At 39.5% G+C, this 18,982-nt stretch overlaps 1 protein-coding gene across 1 annotated transcript in view; it reads right to left on the bottom strand.

Annotated features, from left to right (window-relative positions):
- Window positions 1-207: 207 nt before the first annotated feature.
- ube3d (ubiquitin protein ligase E3D) overlaps window positions 208-18,982 on the bottom strand; it is a 28,568-nt gene continuing 9,793 nt past the window's right edge. Inside the window, exons 8-10 of the mRNA XM_059339854.1 lie at window positions 17,560-17,726; window positions 13,737-13,875; window positions 208-909 (exon numbers count right to left, since the gene is read on the bottom strand). Of these exons, the coding sequence (XP_059195837.1) occupies window positions 889-909; window positions 13,737-13,875; window positions 17,560-17,726 (327 nt within the window). The 3' untranslated portion in view covers window positions 208-888. The remainder of the gene's footprint in view (window positions 910-13,736; window positions 13,876-17,559; window positions 17,727-18,982) is intronic.

The raw sequence follows: 18,982 nt of genomic DNA, 5'->3' as shown, positions 1-18,982 counted from the left end.
CTCTTCCTTATTTCATGTCAGAACGTTACAAAGTCAGAGATTCATATTCGGCCATATATATATAACACGGCTGAAGTTTCAAATAATGCGGTAAACATATGTTAAAGTCCCTGTGAGCAAACACTCTGCTTCCAACAGTTTTTTATTACACTCTAGTTCTTGCCGGATTTCTACATATGGACATCTGCTCCAGGCACATTGCATATGTAGCTACATGCTAACGTTAGGTAAACCCACAATCTTGGTTGCCAATGTTGTAAATTTCTTCCCAATTTCAGACCACATTCCTGCTGGGATGTTTGATTGTGTAGTTTTTAGATATAAGCTGTTGTTGATTTTTCACGGCAAGAAAAAAGAGTGCCATTACAGTCATTCCACTGCTACATGTAGCGACATGCTAACATTAGGGAAACTTGTAATCTTGGTGTTACTTATTTCTTGCTGGAGCATGTTTGATTGTGTAGTTTTTGGTTTAGAAGCTTTCTTCTGTAATTTTTTATAATGAAAAGTACTAAAAAAGTATAGTCATTTCTCCAGCCCCTTTGGCTGCAATGACAGTAGAACAGAGACAATGACAGCGAAGTTGCCGAAACACAAACCAATCAGAGCATACAGGGCATTTTCATGAGGGGGGCTGAAAGAGACAGGAGCTAAAATAGAGTCTGAATAGAGGTGCAGCATGAGAAAATATCTGAATATTAAGGCATGTACACATGTTATAGAAACCCAGAAGAATGATCCTGAAAATGAGCATAATACGTCCCCTTTAACATACACAAACATACAGTATATGTTGATGAAGTTCCTCTCTCAGCTGTCCCAGGGCATCTCAAATTCTCCAAGTTGTGACGACTGAAGTCTTGAACTCCTGGCATTGGACCTGTGACCTCACAATCTCAGGTAGGCTACCTAAGAATAACAGGCAAAAGTTTAGGAAAGGTTAAAATATATTTGGACACTTTGAAACATGAGAATGAAATAAAAATAGATTTAACTTTTTTTTTTAGGAAACTAAACTTTTTGTACTTTGCAATGAGGCTTTTTGTTCCCCAAAGGACAGACGTACCAGATCTCTACGGTCTACTGATCGGCACAGAAACACATTATCTGCAATTACTGTCTTCAAACAACAAAAACACCACAGGTGGTAGAGATTTAATCAACTTCAAATACACACATGCAGATAAACAAAGCACAGAAAACAAATCAGCTCTGCCCTGCCCTCCCTCCCTCCCTCCCTCTCTCTCCTTCCATCTGCTATTCCTGGGTGTTTGCCTGCTGCAGACAATGGTTGCGCTCCACTGAGGGCTCTATATTGGGATGATGGATGAGGGCATTTGCCTCACTCAAGGCCTTGTCTTCTCCATCCCTATGCCAATGTCTGCTCACCACTCAAGCGCATCAATGGTAATTCATACAAATGATAACAAACGGCAACTAGCGGTGAACTCTGAGTCCCAGAACAAGAAAACAAATTGTGATAAGGAAGCAGAGCAATGGGAGTCTAGATGGAGGAGAGAGGCTTGCTTGTGATTGGAGGGCTTCTCCATTGAAACTGGGGAAAAAAAGCTAAGGAGAGGAGGTATTGTGCTTATCTTGATGAGTTGCCGTTGAGAAAGGCACAAACCCCACAACTCCTCCTGTGGAGCTGTACAGTGGCTAACACGAGGGGTATGGCTGCACTAGGCAGCCCCAAAGTGTGGATGTATAAAATTTGAGTGGATACATGGTGGAAAACCATGGAGCCAAGACAGTGACTGTCAATTCTGGCATCATAAATAAAAAAAAATTGGCATTGAAAACAAGACTAAAACTAAAAAGCAAACACGGGCATTGATACACATGCATTGGAGAAAGTTGTATTGGCACTGAAAAAGGTTCCACTGAAAAACAAAATACGGGCATGAAACATTTATTTAATTCTGTTTTTTGTGGTGATGGGGGTTTAAAGGTGAGTGACTTCCATATAATCTGTAATACTGTTATACTTTGACAAGTTCACCTGGAACTTCCAAACGGCAAGTCTGTTTTTTCACATAGACCCAGGCTGAGTGAAAGTTAACTTTTAACTGACGTTATGCTGATTTGGCAGAGGTCTGCTGGAACGAGGGCTAATGTTAGCTAATACATGCAGCTACAAAATGTTTGGCTGTATGTGAAAAAATAAAAGCAGAGAGAGAGACTTAAGCCTCTTTCACACATAGTTCCTGTTAAATTACTGGGATACCCTTACAGACACCCCAAGTCATTTTCACTATTCACACACATGCACTACATTCAGGAACATTTCCATTTTCAAGTTTCTAAAAATATAAATGTTCTATAAATGCAATTGCAAAGGAGTGAAAAAACAAGCAGATGGTCGCCACAGAGTGAAACAGAAAAATTTCAGCACCCATGTCCATCAATTCAGCTTCAGCCCGGTCCTCTCCATGTCTGACGTGAGACTACAAAGGAATATGATGATGACATGAGGGAATATGTAGATGAAAACCAGATTACATTGCATTTTTTAGGAAGTTTATTCAAATGTAGCCATATTTATGGTTGTAAACAAGAGACCTCCTTGAGAATGGCTATATCAGTTTTCCCTTGCCAAATGAAGTCTAACTTTGGAGCGTTTCTTTGCCCCTTTCTAAAGAGATATAATAACACGGTACCAACAGATTCTGTAGGTCGTCTCATTTTCTTTTGCTATCAGTGTCTTTACTGTAGCACTAAAACTACAGGCATTGGATCTTTACAGGGTTGAAAAAGTGCTTCTACCATGACACTGTACCTACAGTATGTCTACAACATGAAATGTAAAGTTCAAGATGCATACCAGCTGGTTGAGAGCCTGACTGACAAGACAAATCACAAGCAAAGAAGACACTACATTTAACTTTTTAGGAATCAGCTGTTTACATTATGAGAAGCCACACGAAAAGGTTCTTAGGTAGTTTGCATTTATTAGAGTTAAAATGACATGAAGGTCTTTAAACTGGTAGCGATGCTGACAGCAGGTGTTCCTAGAACACTTGATGATAATATGCTTAAGGGTGTTACACTTCTTTGATCTCATTGAAATTCATTTGAGCTTCAGCAAAGCCTTGAGAGTAAAACATCGAACTACAGAAAGAGATAACCTTTGTATTTATGCTCTATTATTATATACAACACATTTTTGAGTTGAAGAGGGGACTTTACAGAATAGAGGTTATTGTCTGGGTATTAAAAGGTTCTGAGACAATGACAAAAGAGGAGACAAGAGGAAGTATTTGGAGAAAACACATACTCTTTGATGCTCTGTGCCAGGGACTGTTATCATAACACTTAAAACTTGGCACGCAGCGCGGAGAATGTTTCTTCACACATGAACAGACAGACAGAAAGAGGTGTGGAATAGCAGAACGTGACGAAAGAAACAAGTTGCTGCTGCAACACAGAGTACTACACTCAAGGGAAAGTCTGTTAGAGTGCAGTTAAAGCCGATAACAGAGTTAGACAAAGATATTCTTGGAAAAATGGGCAAATCCACTGACCCATATAATAATGCATTTCTATAATCATACCTGGCTGCGTCTTTCCCCCACCCTCAGGACATGATCCTCATTTTAACAAAAGAACCACAACAATTGCTTCTGAATTGATGACACGCGGACTGATTACTGCCTTTTGAGAATTCAACACTTTCTGTTACTGCTACAAATTACCTCAAGCACACAGTAAATTCAGCTGTCATCAACTTATTATTAGCCTGAATAATGTTTCATACTTGCTGAGTGCACACATGAATAATGAGGAGCATTCTCTTAGCTGCCATTTAAATACATTCTAGTGTTAGAAGAGAGTGGAGTTATGGATAAAAAGGCAATTAATTGTAGCAATATGCCCCAACATTGTTTCTTGCCCACCAAGGCCAGACGGACTGAATGCAATCCTGAGCTTAGCTAACTTTAAAAAATAGCAATTATGATTTTTTAAACATATACACTCACAGGACACTTTATTAAGTACACCTGTTCAACTGCTAGTTAATGCAAATATCTACTCAGTCATTCACATGGCAGTAACTCAATGCATTTAGGCATGTAGACATGGTGAAGACGAGCTGCTGAAGTTCAAAGCGAGCATCAGAATGAGGAAGAAAAGGGATTTAAGTGACTTTGAATGTGGCATGGTTGTTGGTGCCAGACGGGCTGGTCTGAGAATTTCACAATCTGCTGATCTACTGGGATTTTTAAACACAACCATCTCTAGGGTTTACAGAGAATGGTCCGAACAAGAGAATATATCCAGTGAGCGGCAGTTCTCTGGGTCAAAATGCCTCGTTTATGCCAGAGGTCAGAGGAGACTTGTTAGAAACAAGGTAAGACTGAAGACTCTCAGAACGCACAACACATCGACCTCGAAGCAGATGGGCAGCAGAAGACCACACACTTTATGAGGTACATCTTGCTAGCTAATAAAGTGGCCGGTGAGTGTATATTCACATATTTGTTTTCTTCGGTGGAAAAAAATTAAAATTGACAATTGGTGTTATAATGATCTTTTGTAACTTTTTTGTCACACTAACAAGTAAGCTACCAGCTCCAGGAGGCTAAGTGCACAGTACACACCTCCCCCTAATCTGAGTAGGGGTGTCATGATTCTCCCAATCCTCAATTTAGTTAGACTTTGACTGATCAAAAGGTCACAATTCAAATCACTTTCTATCTAAACATTTTATTTTTTAGCACTGATGGCTATTGGACTGAGACTAAGATTATCGAGTTTTGATTTGTATAGGTCAAATTAATTGGTTTTGAGCCCTGACAACTGTCAGTTGCATTTTCAAAATCTGCTTTAACAAGAGAGGCTACATGGTATCAAGTGTGATAACTAACCAAACTTAACTGAAATGGACCACACTATACAGTAATATAACTCACTTGTTCAACTTATATTAAGGCATAATGTTATATATAATTAAGTGTGTGGCCACTTTAACTGACAGGCAGCTGCCAGCACAGGTGACACACATTTTTTGGCCCTTATTTGGATTAGCTGAGTTAGGGGGAGGCAGGAGTTGGCCTTAGCCATGGGAGCCACCCACTTTGAGCTTAATTTGGGCTGTTTGGAAACCTTTGATGATGTCATGGAGACTACATTGATATTCTTAACACGATGCTGCTGCCTTAAGACTGCTGTCCGACTTGCACATTCCATATGCACATCATTTGGGTAACACTACAGTTGCTAACCTAGGATTGGACATTGTTTTAGGGAGGGTCTTAGCGAAGAGTTAATACAATTGTATGACAAAACCATTGCATTGATATCCACTTTTCATAGTGTTATTTAAGACCTACTTTAAAAGCAATTTAATGAATATGATGGGTGGTGTTGATGAAGGGTTACTTGAGCTCATCACATAGGGATGGAAACCACCGCTTTGGACATTAATACACATCTTGCTCAGATGTCTCAGCAATGTTAGGCTCAGGGGATTCCCATTCACAATCAATACTGTGTACTGTGATTCAACAAACTGCATCAGTTTCATCACATTAGAGGTAAACTACAGTGACTTGCCATCAAAACCTTTTTTTTCAAATTAAAGATCTACCGGTATATCAGCCTCATTCTTATCGTTAATTTGAGATATCCTAATGTAAACACTGACGAAGAACAGCGTCACAGACTCCCTGCTCTGTTGATTAATTTCCCTTCTGATCCATTGGTCCACGGGCAATGAATCGAGACGTGTGCGTCTCAGGGAAAGTAATTTATTTCGACAAAGTGCAGCCCGCTCCTGGTGGGAAGCCGTGTGGACCGCAGAAAGACTGAGGCGATGTATGATCGATACATCTCCTCAGTTCTTCATCGTAAAACGTCGGAGCAGTTTTGGGATCAGTTTCTTTCTAACCTACATGCGGTCTCTGTGGGGGTGAGGAGGAGATTAATGAGGTGGGGGAGAGGAGGGAGGTGTTGTCTGTTCCCGGGCTAAAAAGTGACACTCAGATGCTTGAGCCACTTTACACCCCATTACACTGGCAGGCCTGGGGATGGAGGGCGGGGAACACAGCAGCCCAGACAACAGTAGACATTCCACATGCGGAATAATAACAGGCTGGGTTATGGTGCAGGCTTTGATCTGCTCACAGAGCTGAAATTATCCAAAAAAACATACATACACACACCCAGTTCAAAACAGCTACCTGGCAACATTGGGTTTGTGCTGTTATAAATAGGTTGGGCTCATGACATCATAGCTGAAATAACATTGGTGTTATTCATAAAATATAATGCCTGCTTTCCATTTGGGTGAGCCAGTTCTAGTCCTGGTTCAATCTATCTTCACAGCGTATTATGACTTGTCATAGTATGAAAAGCACAGGTGTTAAAAAATAACTCACAATGGCTCTGTTCTATTCAGTTGACACTGACTATTCAGTGACAGTGAGCCAAGCATGCACAAAACCAGGAGCCTGAAACCAAAGCAGCTAAATGGAATTCAGCCATCACTTATCCATATACACCTGGGCTTTTCCTGCTATGACGAGTCAAAATGTCTGCAGTGAATTGTGTATCGGTGTATTAATCCACGTTTCGATAGGTCATATAGTTTTTTATCAATCCCTGTTCAATGACCATGATAATTTTTGGAGAAATTCTGAGATTATAATGGGTGTGTATTGCACGGAATGTTCGTGTCAGAGTGTGTGATGTCATCGCTCAGAGCTATACGGTGGTGTAGTGGTTAGCGCTCTCGCCTCACAGCAAGAGGGTCGCCGGTTCGCCTCCCGCCTGCGGCTCTTCTGTGTGGAGTTTGCATGTTCTCCCCGTGTCAGCGTGGGTTCTCACCGGGTTCTCCGGCTTCCTCCCACAGTCCAAAAACATGCACTTAGGTTTAATTGGTGACTCTAAATTGCCCGTAGGTGTGACTGAGAGTGTGATTGTCTGTCTCTATGTGTTAGCCCTGCGATAGTCTGGCGACCTGTCCAGGGTGTACCCTGCCTCTCGCCCAATGACAGCTGGGATCGGCTCCAGCCCCCCGCGACCCGATTGCGGATAATCGGTTAATGGTAATGGTATGGTATGGCTCCAGGCCGCAAATTCCACTCTACAGAAATAATTTTTACATAGAAACGTAGGAAAATTTGTCTTCTCACTCACAATCCTCTGGTAAAGCTGTCAGAGTTATAGTTTGGGCGTAAGACGCAGAGATGATCCACCAACACGCACCAACAGCTTCATTGGCTCCCATATTAAAAACGCAGGAAGATTTCTGAGCTGTCTGAGATTTAACAGTTTTTTTTAGATCGCTCTAACAAAGCTATTTTTTAATTTTTCTTCACAAAAAACATATGTAGACGTTCAGGAAGAACTCAGGACGCTCAAAGTGAAGTCGGATCAATGATAGGTACCGGTATTATGGTTTTGCCAAAAATGCTTTCTGTTCGAGGCCAGAAATTCCAGTCCAACTCTGGACCTCTGTCCACCGGCTGCTGTCACAGGTGTCAGTTATTTCTGTTGATTGCCTTTGATCTGATTGCCTTTGATCTTTGATGTGATTATACACACACACACACACACACACACACACACACACACACACACACACACACACACACACACACACACACACACACACACACACACACACACACACACACACACACACACACACACACACACACACACACACACACACACACACACACACACACACACACACACACACACACACACACACACACACACACACACACACACATTTTGAGGTTAAAGGGCATAGTTTGAAATCTCTGAAGAGTCTCATCATAGTGTACACACACTGGCAGTAGCCCCCGTGGCCCTTTCAAAATTTCCCCAGAGGAAATTTTCTAGTTATCATTTGTCATTGCATTTTTAGATTTAGTTAGTAACAGTGAGTCAAAGTTTGACTATAACTTTGGACACAATTTTATAACAAAATTGACTCAACACAGCCAGGGCCACATTTTTACTTTTCCCTGACCTTAGAACTGTGTACAGATTAGGCTACAAAGATTGGTGTTACCAATGGTGGAAAAATCATGTAATATAATTTATGTAATGGTGGAAAAAAGGACTGAGACAGATAGAGACTTATATTAATTTGTACAGACTTAAAATAACTTATATTTAAAAGTAAATCATTCGTACTTAATGTCCTGTTGATGTGTCCTTTTTATACATCTCTTTCTACCTGGGACTATTGGGAAAGTAACCCATGCACAGGGTAAGCTATTGAGAACATATTAACTGTATTGTACAACCCCTGGTGAACTATCCCTTCACTTCCCCTGTGCATGTGTGTTTTACCAGAAAACTACATAAATATAAAGGACGTAAAAATAAGGTGGAAAATCAAGTTTATCGCACTTTCTTATCAATAAATAACCTTTACATGCCACTCTGTAATGGTGCACAATGAATAGTTTTACCATACTTATCTAATAAATAAAGTAGCTTACTAAGTGTATTTTTAATACATTTCCTCATGACTATATTAGGGTTGGCTAATATTGAAATTCCCCTAGTAGCGTTCAAAAAGCAGCTTAAGAGAGAGAAGTAGATAGATATAAGGGATTTACAACAGTCGACACAGTAGTTTTCAATATAATAGCAGTCCAATGTGACTAACCAGATTAATCCCGGTTTTTAGTATATTTTTTATTGCTACATGGCAAACAAGGTACCAGTAGGTGCAGTAGATTCTCAGAAAGCCAACAAGACCCAGCATTTGTGATATGCACGCTCTGGATTAATATGGTTTGTCACATTGGACTGGTATTATATTGAACACTACAGTATGTTGGTGCTTTGCAGGTATTACATGTAATTGTCCAGCTGAAAAAATGATCTATATTCCAAATGTTGAGAGATCTGCCAAATATATAACACAATCCATAAAATGTATAATGTGTTGCAATGTTCGTTGTTGTTTGTAAAGATACAGCATTCAAAGTCAGAAAGAGAGAGAGTGTTAAGCAAGAACCAAACAGTGAATCAGAAGAAGAAAAATTTTTCTGATTGTTTCACAGCGATGAATATGAGCTTCATCCTGTCGCTGCATGTGATGTGTGTCAGAGTTTCAGTCAGACACACCAACACAGCTGCTGCATGGAGCAGAGGAAACGCTGAAGCACATAAAAACAGACAGCAACCTGTCTGTCATCAAATACCACAGCGTTTATCATACCTACGCCCTTGTGCAGGGCATGCAGCCCTGTCCCCAGGTCGTCATATATCACTGCTTCATCTCTCAAAGTCGCAGGCTCTTATATGGGATTTAAAACATGTCCTGTAGTTGTTCTGTGTCTGAAATTCTGAAAAAAACGTCCTGGCCATAAAAAAGTCCAGTAAACCCCTGTCCCAACATCACATGTTAATTTTATGTATATGTATTTATATTATATTATATATTTTTCGCTATGCATAATGAAACAATGACACAACACGCGAGAACCATTATCATTGCCAACCAATATCGTGTTAAACGATAATCTCCTCCTGTGGCCCAAGCATAGTCCATGCCACTGTATAAGTAGGCCTGTATAAGTTTGTTGTGCTTATTGTTACTAAATAAGTGTATTGTATTATATATAGTGTAAAGGGTTAGATTTCACTTTATTACAGGCTATTGAGATGATCATCAAGATATGGTAACAAAAACAGTCATTTGTTTAAGTAAGCTACACAACTTCCACCAATAAACCAATACAACCAAGATAAACAATACAACCTTAATTTATCAATATAATACAACTTATAGTTGTTAATGAAATGCTACATTACGCAGAAAATTACTTCTATTAATCTTATCAGTTTGCTAACATTAGCTAGCTATACTAAAGAAATTATAACGAATACTAACGTTATGGAAAAAACTGGGGGGAAAACGCAAAAATCTTATATTATCTACCATTAACACTATTTTGCTAATGACATTAAGATAGCTGCCCAACATTAGCTAACATTAGCTAACTTTGCTAATTAGTTAACAAAGGTTAGAACAAGTTATTTTCTGATTAATGTCATATCAACTAACTTTCTAAGTTACAGTGAGATTGAAATTGTACACAATTTCAGACATACACTTCCTTCTCCAAAGAAGTTGGGTCCAAGCCTGGAGCTCTGCAGCTAGATCTATCTCCACAGGAATACAGTTGTTATTAAAGTTATTAATTACATTTGTGCTTGTACAGGTATGACTCATCAGAATATCTGCTATAAAAAAATCTAATAGTGCACAGAGTTTAGTGATGTCACATAGCTCTCAGCATGGCTCCACTTCAGCCTGAGCAGAGGTCTAATTAGCCAGAATAAGTGAAAGCACCTGAGAGTGTTGGGTCTTTAATATCCCTCCATTCCCAGAACCCTTCATTTTCTCTTCCATCTAAGTGATTTAGAATTGATTGGTAAAATGTGTTAAATCCTGTTGTGTGGAATGACCTCCTCTGTGCGAAATGGACTTCATTGTAAGGATGTGTCTAAGGATATGGTTGCAAGTTGGTGGATAGAATGTTTTCATAGCCATAAAAAACATCAACCAAAAGCAAGGGCACAATATATCGTTTCCTTTAAAGCAGCATTATGCATTATTGTATATATAAGACTTTGAGATCTGAGCTAGCTACTTCTTATAGCTAGCTGGTGCTGTAAATCGTTACCCACACTGGGGAGATTGTAGATGCGCACAAGTGTTGTGATTGTGTTGTAGTGTGAGAACAGGTTCAGGGCAGGGGGTGGAAATGAAATAGGTGTAATTTAAAGCCATTAAAAGTCAGTGTATGATCAAAAAATATTTTTTTTACAGTTAAAATGAGGTGGGAGTGACTACGCCTTTAAAAATGGTAAATGGAGTGCACTTATATCACGCTTTTATCCAAAGCGATTTACACTTTACACTACGCTCATTCACCCATTCACACACACATTCATACTGGTGGCCGAGGCTACCAGGGCACACTGGTGCCACCTGCCACCATTGGGAATTCATTCACACACCGATGAACGTAGCATCGGGAGCTATTTGGGGTTCAGTATCTTGCTCAAGGATACTTCGACATGTAGGCTGCCATGGTCAGGGATCGTACCATCGACCTTCTGATCAGTAGACGACCACTCTGCCAATCCGCAGCCAACAGTTGGAAAATCTTAGCTCACAACCTCCATTATGTCTTTTCCAGTTTTTTCTTCATCTCATCATCTCTAGCAGATGCAACTCTTCAGATCATCATAACCTTCCAGACTGCCAACCCACTGCAGGCAGTATTCTCAAACAGTGTTTTAAACAGGAACTCTCAGACGCTCTGACCATCTCCGGTAACTCTAGATGGCCCTATGATCACATTACCTTCCTGTGCTCTGCCGCCTATAGCACAGGCTTCTACTATCAGGAACTGTTCATGTGCATCAATTTATCACACTCTTTTTACTGCTGTAGCCGCTTCCAGCACCAGACAGATACTATGTCCTATGTCTGGGTCGCTCTATATGGAGCCTTCTCCATTTCAGCAGAGCCTAATTGCCCGCAACAACAATACTGTTTATCATTGAAGAAGAAGAAGAAGAAGAAGAAGAAGAAGACCAACAACAACAACAACAACAACAAGCAGAAGAAGAAGCAGAAGCAGAAGAAGAAAAGAAAGAGTAAATGCTCTCAATTGTCATTACTTTGTCTACCTCAAGGCTTGTGGTGAGAGAGCAGGCAAGGCACAATACTTTGATGACAAATAGGGAAGCCAAATATATATCAGTAACCTGGTGTTACAGTGTGTTCACACCAAACGCAAGGTGATTTTTTTGCACAGTGTGATGACATACACGTCAATGCAAAGACACGAGTAGTTGGGGGTTGTGCTGGGTGTTGTGAATGACAGGTATCCTGCATTCTCACTTTTCATATGAAGTTTACAATAAGGGTGGCAGATGTTTTTGCAGAAATGTGCAGTATTTAAAAAAAAAAAAAAGGTTTTCAATTTCAGACAGGTAGACAAAAAGAAGCGTCTTGCTAGTTCTTGCCAGCTGACTACCGTTGTTTTGCCACCTGAGATAGCAACTGTTGGTATATTAGCTGTAGCTAGCTAGCTAAGCGAATGTTAGATTCATTTGTTGGGTGAAAACGCCTGGCGCAGCTGATTTTTTTACTTTTCCGGTCATACTTTCTTTTAAACGAGAACCCTGTTAAATGGGTCCTAAATACAGTCATGGAAAAAATGATTGGACCATCCTTGTTTTCTTCAATTTCTTGTTATTTATAATGCCTGGTATAACTAAAGGTATATATGTTTGGACAAATATAATGATAACAACAAAAATAGCTCATAAGAGTTTAATTTAAAAGCTGATATCTAGCCATTTCCCATGGTTTTCTTGATAATAACCAAAATTATTTTCAAGAAAACCATGACGTCAACCTCAATAGGTGATTATCCAAGTAGAAGACATAGAAATAAAGGAGGACTATTACTCATAAAGTGCAGAACCAGTTATTCTGTAAAGTTCTATAAAGTCTAAATTCTAGTGTGCTTAGGAAAAATGTACTTTATGTAGTGAAGTTGTCCATCAAAATTAAGACCACATTTTCTTTAATGTTGTTGGTCCCTCTTGCCCACAGGATGATGGAAACTTTTTCTTAGTTTTAAATGGGAAAACTTCACACAAGAAATATAGTTTGCAAAGTCCTTTTTCATTTCTTCTTCAATACATTACTTCAGTTTAGATTAAGAAAGACTTAGAGCCTTCAAGTGAACACCCCCTGCCTAGGCTTACAACAAAAGAGACTTCACAAGATGTACAACAGCAGACGTCCTTCTCAGTGAATATTATTTCAGCTCTCGTCTGTTTCAGCAGATGGAAAACTTGTATAAGTGGTGGGAGTCCTAAACTTTCTGAGCAGGAAGTGGAGGATAATGGTGCTAATTACCCCTGTAACTATGTTTAAAACGGCTAGGAGAATAGAGATGTCAGCAAAGTTAACAACTCCTATTTTCCAGTCAAAGGGTTTCCTCAGCAACTCCAGCTAAATTTACACATTTTGTACAATTACAGGTGCACAGAAGCTGGAATAAGGCTGACAAAAGTAAAGCCTTGCATTTGACCCACATAATCCCTAAAGCGAAGCTGTTAACTGAAAGCTCTGAATCATGAAATTAATTAAGGCGGGATAAAAACACAAGTCAAGCACTACTGAATAATGGATAAATAAGGTGCTGTAAGTAAGAAGTAAGTGAAATAAGTGATCGCTGTCAGCTAAAAAGAGGCGCTACTGCTTTTACAAAATATGAAGATAAATTATAAAACTTACAGCATGTCTATGCTTATATTACACAGTATGAGAGCATTTTATACAGTCAAAAAAACATGTGGCTGTGCCAAGGATAGACATGCCTGAGTCACAGGGTTGGGGGATATGGAATTCTCCAACTGATGATCGTGCTTTAAGAAAAATGTATGAAATAATCGTCCAAAAGACAAAAACGCAAGACAGAGTCAATGGAAAAAGCCCTGAATCAGAGGAATAAAATGATATATTTTTGATTGTTTCACAGCCATTGCATTTGAATGCACAAATAAAAACACCCACACTTTGCATTGCAGGATTTTGTTTGAATACAAGCTTCATCCTGTGTTGGACACATGTGGAGCATCGTTGTGGCCAATCAATATGGTGTTGAATGATAATCTGTCATATTGCCCAAGCCCATTGCTTTTTACACATAAATACATAGTAATTGTCTCACCTCATAGGACCTCATGCGACGCATAGAGACAGGAAGTGTAGAGTTGCTGTCATCCATCACTTGCTGCAGCTCCTCGCACACACTCAATGGCAGCACCACAGGATGTCCTATGGCATTGGCCTCCCAACTAGTTAAAATGCTGAAAACACACAGAGAAAAGAGTAGGAATGATTTACAGTGACTGCCACACCATTTTACAACCAAGATGCCTAAAATAGAAAAAAAGCTAAATCCCATGTTGAAGCATTCACTCTAACACTTAATTTAAATAGTTTTTCTGTAAACTGGGCTAGATAACTAGGGATACATAAAAGTGTATTGATGGCGAGTGTGTGTGAGCCATCGCTATACATCTCTGTGTGTGAAGAAACGAAGAGGGGACTGAAAGGAGAAGAGGAAGAGTGATTGAGAGAAGAAAGATTTATGCTCTGTCAGTGTGTGGTGCTGATCCAGTTTGTTTGGGTGACATTAAGCCATCTGTGCAGTTCCTGAGAGGGAAAAGTCTTCTTAAAGTTTTAGCGGTTCAACTACTGCTATAGCGAAGTTTACATGCATGGGGAATTAGCTTTTAGCCACTAGTGTCTAGTGTCTTAATCAGGCTAAGCTGTTTAACAAGCAAATCTAATGAATTTCTGCTTTTTGCATACAGAACCAAACCATCATAATTCTATGTGTGTGGAACTTTAGTTAATATTATCTACAGTAAGGTTTGATTACCCAAAAATCAGAATTCATTCTGCGGAAAAGGTGTCGCCATACAATTTCCGTTAGGCTTAATTTCTATTTCCATGAGACCTCATTCACATTGTACTGGACTGTGATGGTGCCTGCGACTTTCACTCAACTCATAATCAAGTCACTGCCATTAGTGACAAGCGTAATCCACTTAGGCATTGGCTCACTGATTCTCCAGCCAATTATTGGCAGTTTTAACAACACATACTGCAACCTCTAGCTGCAGTCGACTGTAACCGACTGTATCCTGAATAAGAGGGCCATCATCCAGGGAATTCAGCTCTCCAGGCATAACATTTAATTTAAAAATGTCAGAGATGAGTGATGAAGGATGAATGGTAAATTACGTAGGAGGAAATGGGAGTGTGGGTAACACCAGCATTTAGCTTTGCAGGACTTCAGAGAAATGTTAAAAATAAGTGAAATTAAAAAGAAAAAAATCAGTTGCTCAATTGTGAAGCACCTTAAAGATGAGACTTAAAATAATGAATAGAAGTAGATCAATACATTGGATCAGGCAGATAAATGGGCGGATAAAAGTGTACTGCAGATATATTGATCAGTGTTTATGTCACCTGATGAATGAGAAGAAACTGCAGTACAGAAATATTGAAGGAAAATTACTTAGGGATAGGGTTGGGCAATACTGGAAAAAAATCAAATCAATATTTTTTACCAAAGCCTCTGTATGTTTGACAAATGAAAAGACATTTGATAAATAATCATCATCATCAATGTGGATATAATGAAAAGTAAAAGAACAGGTAAAACAGTCTGGTTAGGTCAGAAAATTACATCACTTTACTGAAATAGAGCCTTTAAAACCAGAAAAAAAGACCACACATTACGATATCTAAATTTGAAGATAATATCCAGTCTCATATGATATATCAATATAATATCTACATATATAGACATATAAATATATATATACATACATATATACATTTAGATTGCACATCTCTCTGTGATAAACGATCCTATTTGTTTCTTGATACACAGGTTATGATATGATTCAAAAACGATATACTTTTATTACAAACTGATTCGATTCGACTAGATACAGTGTAAGAACGATACGATTTTATTTGATTATACGGTTAATATTTGTTGTAGATATTTTATAGTGTGCCACTCACAAGTTTTATTTTATTTATGTTCTGATTTGCCATGGAGTTAAAAATCTGTTTTATTGTGGGTCTGAACTAGCCTGGGTATACCCAGACTGCCTTGCGCGCTCGATTTCATTTCGAACTGCGAAAGGGTCTGTATATATATATATATATATACACATATATATATATATATATACACACACATACATATATATACACACATACATATACACACATACATATACATACATATATATATACACATATATTCTTGAAAAATGAAAAATTCTGACAATCTTTGTCAAAAAATGTTTATATATGTAATTTATTCATGTAAAAATATGAATATGGCTGATTCACTGTTAAACTTTTACATTACTCAAATAGCAATTGCATTTTGCTTTAAAAAGTCGGGCTGCAACAATAAACAGCTCTAAAGTCTGAAATGTAGTCGAAGTGGAAGAAGAGATGTTTTTATTTTATTTCTGGCAGAAGTAAATGGCTAGTTCGGGTTTTTGAAGTGGGGTCGTTTGAGGCACTCACCTACAGTAGATTGCAGTGGCACGCCCACAGTTTGGAGAAGCAGGCCGGAGTACAGCACGAAAGCTAAGCAATGTACTGCTGTGGACATGACAGCAGCAAAATGTATTTTAGCCACCCATAAAAAGGCCCACCTAGGAAAATCAATATAAGTTTAAGTGTATGCTGAATTTAGAATGTATTTATTGCTTTACCTTGCCTTCAGACAGCCCTTTCTAACTGGAAGCAACCAGACTCCATTGAGAAAAAGGTAATTTTACCAAACGGAACAAAGAGTTGCTGGTCTAACGCTGCCTGTATCATTTAGATTGTTTGTGTTATTGTGTGACTTTGGTGTACCAGCACTGACCCATTAAAACACCAAACTGACACAATAACATAATATGAAATACATTTAGATGCTGTCCTCATCCACAGCAGTACATCGCTTTGCTTCCGTGCCAATGCTCCTTCCTGCTTCCTCAAAGTGGCGTGCCGACTGCCATCTACTGTAGATAATATACTAGCTATGCAGAAGTACCTCATACAACCCTTACAAGAATCCCAACTATCCTTTTAGAATGACCTCTGCACTATGTAAGTGAAGAGCATAAATTAAGAGGTGTTAATTCCTATTCTGACTTGAGAAAAAAACAACAGTTCTCCAGTCGAAAGTTCCTGTCACAGCTTGTTTTACCAGGATGATGTCTCTCTTGGTACCCAGTATGCATCTCTGGTGAAACAGTTTCCCACGCATCGCTCAGCTCATACAGTTCATCGTGTCATTTAAATGCACTCTTACTGCTTTCTCTGTGAGGACAAATCTTTCTCCTTTCATGCAAGTTTTACCACTAATTACCCTTCCTCTGTCAGTCAGCCAGTGGGCTTGTCAAAATGGTAGAAACAACAAAACTTCTCTGTTCTGCCTTCACTCTGCACGGCTGCAGGGTAAAGGAGGAGGAGGCGGAGGGATAAAATGCTGAGTGCTGATTCAGTTGAAAATAATGAGGGTGGAAGGCTCTTCCAGTGGGGTGCTGCTGTACTGAACATGGAGAACCACATGCAGCACATCCACCTACACCTCTCTAATGCATCACAGCAAGACACACAGAGCCTCGCTCCAGTCAAAACAACATCCCCTGTATGTGCAACAAACATGAGCGTGGCTTATGCAACTGACAACACAGAGACGATAAACACCTTTGATGGCAATCTCATTCGGAAAATAACAGACAATTATGCCTGAGCAAGGACCCTTAGCGTAAAATGTTCTAAGACCGAAAATCTGTTCACCAACAAAGTACTCTTTCATCCCTCTCAGTGAGCCGGGACAGGTGGTGATTGAGAGGCTGCGTTGGAAAGATGAAAGGATAAGATTAAGAAGAGGAAAACAAAGATTGAATGGGGGAGCAGAGGGTTGGAGGGTGGAGGATGCGGTAAGAGTCCTCGCTTACTCTCGCTGCTGCATGCTTGTGTCAGAGCAGGCAGTGTAGAGGAGTTTCAGGGCTCTGGCAGCTCTGGGTGATGGCCTGTGAAGAGCGGGGGAGCTGATAGACCTCTCACCTCCGACACACATCTCTGGGACTGATGCTGTGATGGAGTCACTGTTCAGTAGCCAGACCTGCAGGAGGAGCAGACAGGTCACTAACACTTGAGAAAGACAGATTGTCATATGACTGACGGAATTACACTCCACCACATGACCCTTTGCATCCAGTTATGCACAGCACTTCAGAGTGTCTTATAATAAACAATGGTCTTACATTATGATAGGATAGATGGTCAGACCACAGACTGTAAAAAAGAAGGGGATGTCTTTCCATGTCTGAAAAGTGAAGCCAATTGGGAAGTGTCTTAAACCTGTGTTCTTTCTACTAGCCAACAGGAAGCTACTCTCCTGATTGTAAAAAGAAGTCAGATTGTATTGAAGTCTATGAGAAAATTACCCTAATTCTCCCTTAACGTATTACCCCTGCACCCATTTGCCTAATGAGTTTATGGTCTTACTCGCTACTTTCAAGTCTTTTTCAATACAGGGTGATGTTCATTTTGTAAATTATGGACCCATTTAGAGTAAAACTGATTTTAAAAAGTAGCATTTGCTTTAGGGCGTGGCAACTTTGTGATAGACAAGTCACTTCCAACAGGATACAAGCTTTACAACGCATATCCATTGTGTACACTTAGCTTTGAGATTGTTTTTTGGTTGTTTTCCATCCTTTCGTCTGAACTTTTACCCATTCACCATGTGTTTTCATTTCATTAAAGTTTATTGTAACATTTTGGCCTAAAAATGTCTTGTTCAGTGTTTGGCTGTAGTAAAAACACTCAAAGCATCACATTGATAAGTGACTAGTATAACAGTTAAAAAGAATTGCGGATGTTCCTTGCTAAGCAAACTAGCTAGCTCGCATTAGCTGTTAACTTAGCGATTGCTGTGCTAACGATAGTGGGCACGCACAGTCAGTGTCCATGAGTTCTCAGTCAGATCCACCTCTCACTCCTCCACAGTTCAACCCTCGTCCATATATATCGTCACTTCTGGCCCAGTCCTGACAATTGTGCTACTATAATGCATATAGTTTGCGTCTGGCAGCACTGGTGTGATAGCCAATTAGCACATATTATTGTGGCTTGGATCTCATAATGGGTCAGGTGGGTGCATATTAAAAAACTCTGCCCAACACATCATTAATGGGGTGGTAAAGTGGCCTGTATATATATATATACACGGTTGCCCATAATGCTGGAATAACTTTGTTTTCAGACACAATCCTCTGTTAATTTGGTTTCATCCATATGTTTGGAAGAGATTGTTTAATAACATTTTGAGAAGATATACACTGTCAGGAATAAATCACATTGTCACAATAATTT

Source organism: Centropristis striata, chromosome 8 (genome assembly GCF_030273125.1).
Source record: "Centropristis striata isolate RG_2023a ecotype Rhode Island chromosome 8, C.striata_1.0, whole genome shotgun sequence".
NCBI lineage: Eukaryota > Metazoa > Chordata > Actinopteri > Perciformes > Serranidae > Centropristis > Centropristis striata.
The sequence above is the reverse complement of the archived record's forward strand: the minus strand, read 5'-3'. Positions and strand labels throughout refer to the sequence as shown.